This window comes from Lathyrus oleraceus, chromosome 4, assembly GCF_024323335.1.
Source record: "Lathyrus oleraceus cultivar Zhongwan6 chromosome 4, CAAS_Psat_ZW6_1.0, whole genome shotgun sequence".
Taxonomy (NCBI): Eukaryota; Viridiplantae; Streptophyta; class Magnoliopsida; order Fabales; family Fabaceae; genus Lathyrus; species Lathyrus oleraceus.
In genome coordinates this window covers 106,090,538-106,097,464 of record NC_066582.1, presented here as the reverse complement: position 1 = coordinate 106,097,464, position 6,927 = coordinate 106,090,538, and the positions used below count along the sequence as shown (strand labels likewise).

At 34.4% G+C, this 6,927-nt stretch overlaps 1 protein-coding gene across 1 annotated transcript; it reads left to right on the top strand.

Annotated features, from left to right (window-relative positions):
- The first annotated feature begins 2,693 nt into the window (after nt 1-2,693).
- LOC127073758 (protein IMPAIRED IN BABA-INDUCED STERILITY 1) lies at nt 2,694-6,778 on the top strand. Its single transcript, XM_051014980.1, has 9 exons — nt 2,694-3,757; nt 3,852-4,136; nt 4,222-4,539; nt 4,745-4,972; nt 5,118-5,215; nt 5,303-5,390; nt 5,512-6,048; nt 6,172-6,304; nt 6,510-6,778. Exons 1-9 carry the CDS (start codon nt 3,419-3,421, stop codon nt 6,527-6,529), a joined length of 2,046 nt encoding a protein of 681 aa, XP_050870937.1. The 5' UTR covers nt 2,694-3,418; the 3' UTR covers nt 6,530-6,778.
- Nucleotides 6,779-6,927: the final 149 nt, after the last annotated feature.

Sequence of the window (6,927 nt, the reverse complement as noted above, 5' to 3'; positions counted from 1 at the left end):
TGGGGATAGTTAGGGATAGGAGTGAAGTCTTTAGGGAGTGTTAAAGTGGGGGTGATAATGGAAAGTGTAACCCAGATCAATTTTATTGGGCCCCATAGTAGGTGCTACTATATTTGCTATAAAAAATACATATCCGTGACACCACTAAGTTAGTAGTGGTGGTCAGAGTTTTTGAGTGTCAAGGAAGGCTCACGAGGGTGAGGAGTCATGTTTAAAGGTGTTTTATGTGTAGTTAGAGTAAGCTCACGAGGGTGAGAAGCTCTGCTTATAGGGTATTTTAGGTGAATAATGGTCTCTCATCTCTCAACCCTAAGGTTGGGATATTTATATAGGCCTATGTGCCTATATTTAGGATTTCCTAAGAAGTAGCAACCATCTCTCCTTGATCATGAGATTTGTTGATTGTCAACTTCTCTGAGAATTGTGATCTTGACCACTTTCTCATGCAATTATGGACTACATACATATCACTATCCATGTTTCCTATCAGAGTAAGCCTACTATTTAGTGGGAATTAATGCTCAAACGACATATTCTGATGCAAACACCGTATCCCGAGTCTTTTACGAATATAATATTACCATTATAAAAAATAAAATATGTATAAAACAACTTTTCATTAAATACTTTTTAAAAACAAATCTATGTTTTTATTTATTTATTTCTAAAACAATTTTTAAAAAAGATTGATAAATATATTTTATTTTTCTTCAAAATAATTTTGTAAAATTAATTTATAGAATAAATTTTAAAAAAAGTGATTCAAACATGCTCTAAATATTAGTGATTTCCAAAACTAATTTTTTGTTTTCAGAATTCCATAATCCATATTAACACAACATTGACCAAAGTTCTAACATCAGACAAGCATATATTTTCTTGGATAACAATAGAATAAGTAATACTACCCCCACTAACTTCATTAAACATGTTACATGGCCTGAATGAGCAAAGCATAACTTAGTAGTTAGTCTTTCCCATCTATTCATTACAATAACTTTGTATTTACACCAATTGAATCGAATTGAATCGGTCTATAATTCACACATTCACTCGATCGATTTTTCGATAATTATTTGATTGAAATCATATGATCTAAATTTTAATTTTATTTTATTTTTCTAAATTTAAATACGTAATTAAATGATAACCATAGTTAATATTTATAATTGATTAGGAACCCCACTTGTTACCAAACTTAGACCTACCACAACCACCTTCTTTTGTTCCTCATTTCATTACTCTTTATTCTTTTTAATTACTACTACTGGTTTTTTTTCTCTCTTTCCTTTTCATCTTTTCCTATGATCATTTTCCATCCAATAGAATGAATTAAAAAATTAATCATAATAGTTCACTTCACATGTATTGTTCAACCTCACATTTACTCTATTGTCTAATTTGGTGTACATTAACTCATTTGTCCAAGTTTTTTTCCTTAAAAATTAATTTTATTACCTTACTCACTTGTTTCTTTTAGTGTACATTAGCTCACATGTCTCTCAGTTTTTTCCTTACTAAGAAATTAACTTTATTTTTCTTTTGTCATTTTTCTCAAGCTGAAATTTAAAATACATTGATTTATGCATAAAGTCCCACTATGGCACTAACAGCTTTTGGCATCATTATCATACCCAACTTTGCCAAAGTGTCTAAGCATTGACAAATGCACGAAAAAAAGCTTTTCTTTTATCTGTAATCAACTATACAGTAAAAATAGTTGAAGACTTTTTCTTTATTATTATCCTATTGAATTTTTTTACCACAAAGTATATGATTGCTTCTGTGAGCACATCATGCTGTGAAGGGGGTGTTGATTAGATCACGGGGGGTACGAGACATCAATTATGGCATATTATAATCATTTTTTTTTGTTGAGGAAAAGTAAGGATTGTTAAAGAGGCTTACTATTATCAGTGATGACAGACACACCACATGTAGAATAGAAAAAAAGAAACCTATATAACTTTATAACAAAGGAAATAAAATAAAGATATTTTGTACCAACAAATATTATATGTTTGGTTACTATTGGACAAAATTTGTCTCCTTTATTTAACTAAAAGTTTAGAAGTGATTTAAGTGTGTTAGGTAGAAAAATTTGCACTATATTTTACATTATATTTGCTTTCACAAAAAAATATTTCAAATTCAATTTTGATAAATCACATTTCAATAAGCATAACTTGACAAGATTTAGGTGGGTAAGACATTTATATTATTCTACTTTATGTTCCTAGCTGTTACTCTAGGATTCTAAAACTATATACTAATTTGTATAATTTGTAATGATAGTGGTGAAAATAATTGATGGAGGCTTGGATCTCCCTTTCCTTTTCTCAATGACTAAAGTCAGGTATGAACATACCATGCTCAATCATTATGATTGAACTATTGAATTTCAAAATGCATTAGCAAAAGGAATCATGATTAAGTAAAATTAACCCAAATTTCATTTAGTGAAATTGTCCAGTCTTCATTGAAACAGTAGCAAAAATTTGGTTCATAAACTTTCTAAGTAATATAAAAAAATGGTCCCAAAACTTGTGTACCCTACCCTAATTATTCAACACGCTTTGTACCCACTCATAGATAGATTTCAAAGCTTAGCTAGCTAGCGTTATCTCTAAGGAACTCATAAACTGTGGTCAAATATCAAACACATATATATAAGATAGGAAGAAGATTATACACTTACATTTTTTTTTCAATTTGTAGCATTATAGCATAGTCATAGATTGTGCCTGCCCCATTTATTATTCCAATGCGTGGACAACAAACCAGAAACACTAATGGAAAACTATTGACAATTTTTTTTGTCGTGTCTCTACGTAATTAAAATGGTGCATGAAGTACAAGTATGAACTAAAAAAAAAGAAAGAGAGAAAGTTGAAATTGAAAGCAAAATAAAAAAGAGATTAGTGAGAGATATTAATGAATGCAACAACAATGACCTAATTAAGTGATTGATAGTAATTGATCATTAGTATTGACATGACACAAATGAAAACGAAACATGTACATGCAAATGCAAATTTTCTTGTAAGAAACCAATATTGTTTTGTAGCGTAATTTCAGAGATTAATCTTTTCTAAGTAAAAATGTGGCCGTAGAGATTAATTCCTAAAAGTTTTTGTTATGCATTTGATTAAGTGAAGTTAGTGAATGAAAAGGCAAATATATTAGAAAGCGAGTTTTAATGTTTCCGTTGATTTCGGTGGTATGTTTATGCGAGTCCCATTAAAATTCCAACATTCATCATCTTCCGCAATTGTCGGAAAAACAAAAAGTGAAGCAAACAACGTTTTCTCTCGTTCGTGTCGTGCGGTGCAGTAACATTACATAAACAGTTGATGTTGTTGTGTTCATTCTCTGCAGTTCAAACGAAGCGGAACATTGCGTGGATGAGGCGTTATTCATGGGTTGTGTGTTTGTGAAGCAAGGGGTGTCTGTGACACCTGCCGTGGACCACTCTGTGGACTCGGAGAGGAATAGTAGTATTACTAACAAGAACAAGAAGAAGAAGAAAGATAGTGGTGAGTCAGTTGGACTGAGTTGGAGCGAGGTGGGTGAGTCAGGGAGAACGAGTTTGAATGGTGGAAATGAGTCTCTGAGTTTCAGGTTAGGGAATCTTAGTAAGTATGTGGAGGGAGAACAAGCCGCCGCCGGATGGCCGGCTTGGCTTAGCGCGGTTGCTTCGGAAGCTATTCATGGTTGGGTGCCTCTCCGTTCTGATGCATTTGAAAAGCTTGACAAGGTTTGTTATAGTTGTAGAATGTTTGGTTTTCTGACTTGTCTGCTGCTACTAGTGTTTATGTTTTGTTTTTTGAATTTGGAAATTGTGTGAATAGATTGGGCAGGGAACGTATAGTAGTGTTTTTCGAGCCAAGGAGATTGAGACGGGGAAGATAGTGGCGTTAAAGAAGGTGAGATTTGACAATTTTGAGCCAGAAAGTGTCAGGTTTATGGCAAGAGAAATTATGATTCTTAGAAGACTTGATCATCCCAACATCATTAAACTGGAGAGTTTGATTACTTCAAGGTTGTCTTGTAGCATCTACCTTGTATTCGAGTACATGGAGCATGATGTCACAGGGCTCTTGTCAAAACCGGAAATCAACTTTACTGAATCACAGGTATTTCTTCCTGATGAATAAATAATGTTGGTTGTGAATTGTGATGAAAGGTTGATTAAATAGACAGAGTGATTTTGTTGTGCAGATTAAATGCTACATGAAACAGTTGTTATCTGGTTTAGAGCACTGTCACTCGAGGGGTGTAATGCACCGGGACATCAAAGGATCGAATCTTCTGGTGAATAACGAAGGGATATTAAAGGTAGCGGATTTTGGATTGGCGAATTTCTGTAATTCCGGGAGCAAACAGCCGCTCACCAGCCGAGTTGTCACATTATGGTATCGTCCTCCAGAGCTTTTGCTTGGTTCAACAGACTACGGTCCGTCTGTGGATATTTGGAGTGTTGGTTGTGTATTTGGAGAGTTTCTAGTTGGGAAGCCGATACTTAAGGGGAGAACAGAGGTAGTGATACCAATCTTTTCAAAATGTATGCACTTTTCTCCTTCCCCATTTGATTTTTTGTGTGTTGCAGATTCCTCTCTAATGTTGCCAGTTATTGGAAATCAACATGCTAATTAGCTAGTAGACTATAAACAAATCAAATGGAAATGATAACTTCAATATTTTGTTGTTACTGTTCTTTTGAATCTGTTTGTTATGTTTACAGGTTGAACAATTGCACAAAATCTTCAAGCTTTGTGGCTCTCCGCCGGATGAATACTGGAAAAGGACCAAACTACCTCACGTGACTTTGTTCAAGCCACAGCAACCATATGATAGTTGCCTAAGAGAAACATTTAGAGATTTTCCTGCAAGCAGTGTAAATTTGTTACAAAATCTTCTTTCTATAGAACCAAACAAACGCGGAACCGCCTCATCTGCTCTCTCATTGGAGGTAACTCAACTTAGCAGTGTTTTATTGACTGTTTTGTCCATTCTGAATTTGATTATTCATCTTGGAGACTTGTTTTTCAATCCATATCAGTTTGTTTCCTTTCTGATCCTCTGATACTACAATCTTGTATTTTTACCACTTTCAGTATTTCAAAACAAAACCTTATGCGTGTGACCCGTCAAGCTTACCAGTATACCCGCCTAGCAAAGAGATCGATGCAAAACACGACGAGGAAACAAAAAGGTAAACATAAATTTCTTGTATAGTATGGTCAAACCAGACATTGTTACTCGCCTTTGCATTAAATCATATATGGTGATGAACTTTCAGGAAAAAGATTGCTGGGCGAGTTTGTGGACCTGAAAAAAGAAGATCATCGAGAAAGCCAGTAGGACTGAGTAAATTACCACTACCAGAGGTCTATTTTGCTTTCTTTCATCTTTCATCATCGCGTTTTGTTCCTGATGTGCACAAACATTGTTATGCAGCAATGGTCTAGTTGCCAAAACATAACTCTCACCTAAATCTTACTCTTACAGGATTTGACAAGGCAAACTCAAACTTCACAAAAGACAGATGATAGATCTGTTCGCATCCTTAAAGAAGACAACACTAACATAGGCGACGAGGCATCAAAGCGATCCGGTGGTAAACCAGAAGATGCTTCCGATATGAAAAATGCATCTCAAGTTGATATTCCCTTTCATGGACCATTACAAGTTTCAAAATCAAGTGGATTTGCATGGGCGAAAAGGCGTAAAGACGACACCACTTCAATTAGATCCCACACTCGATCTATTTCTAAAGGACATATATTTAATTCATTAGAAACTTGTACACAAAACTCAAGGAATATTTGTGATGATAATGAAAACAATGAAAATAAGGAAGGTTTTGGAGGACGAACCAGCTCCAGAGGCCATGACGTATTTGAAATTTCTAAGTTAGTTGTGCAAAACCAATGGAGTAAGTTTGATCGCCCGGATTCATTTGATACTTGTGAAGAGTACCACTCGCAAGAACTGTCGATGATGGTTTATCATAGAGAAGATTCCCTCTCGAAGAGAAGTAATCGGGTAAGTATGTGAATTTGGTAGACATGGTCAATCATTTTCTTGATTCAAAAGCCAATATAGGCAACATAGTAGTATATGCATTCTTGCTTAGATAGGATTCTTAATTGTTTCCCTCCATTACAGAGTTATCAGGATCAAGGAGAGAAGGTTGAATTTTCAGGGCCACTAATATCTCAAATGCATACAGTTGATGAGCTCTTAGAAAGACATGAACGCCACATTCGGCATACAGTCCGAAGATCATGGTTTCAGAGAGGTATGTGACAGTAATATCAAGAACATTGTGACCATAAGAACAACCACATGTTTTTTTTTTATACTCAGTTCTATCCCTTGTCCCTAATTTTTGTGTCCATGAAGTAGACTTGTTGAAACAATCTTATAAATATAAATACTATTAACTTATTTGTGAAGTTAGAATGTTGAGGAACCATTTTGAATGTGTGATTCTGGGATTGCAGGTAAGAAGCGTGGGAATTAAAGTAACAGAAAATGTAGTAATTTATTCATAGATGTCCTGTGAGATCCCAAGCTGAATGCTGTGACTGTGAACAAGAAAAGAAGATCAGTATGTACAGTATATAGAGCAGCATGATGAGATAATAGCTATAAGGAGCATTGTGGTCCTTTCAGCTTTCATTTTTCATAGTTTGTTTAAGCTTCAAAGAAATCAGATTTAACATTTTCTTTATCAATGAGAGTGCTGAGCAAGCAACCCAATTTTGTTGAATTCCTCAATCCTCAAATTTTTATGATTTTTCACAAAGAAAATACTATCATATATTAAAGAGAATGAAAAAATGTTAAAACATGGCTACAATACAACTTATATAACTAATAGTCTCCTAAAATGAATCAGATCCAGAAATCCCTGAATTC

Bases quoted from the DNA above. Each gene is read 5' to 3' on its own strand.
- LOC127073758 (XM_051014980.1), top strand. From the start codon at position 3,419: ATGGGTTGTGTGTTTGTGAAGCAAGGGGTGTCTGTGACACCTGCCGTG. The intron at 3,758-3,851 runs GTTTGTTATAGT...TTGTGTGAATAG, and splicing joins CATTTGAAAAGCTTGACAAG to ATTGGGCAGGGAACGTATAG. The intron at 6,049-6,171 runs GTAAGTATGTGA...CCTCCATTACAG, and splicing joins TCTCGAAGAGAAGTAATCGG to AGTTATCAGGATCAAGGAGA.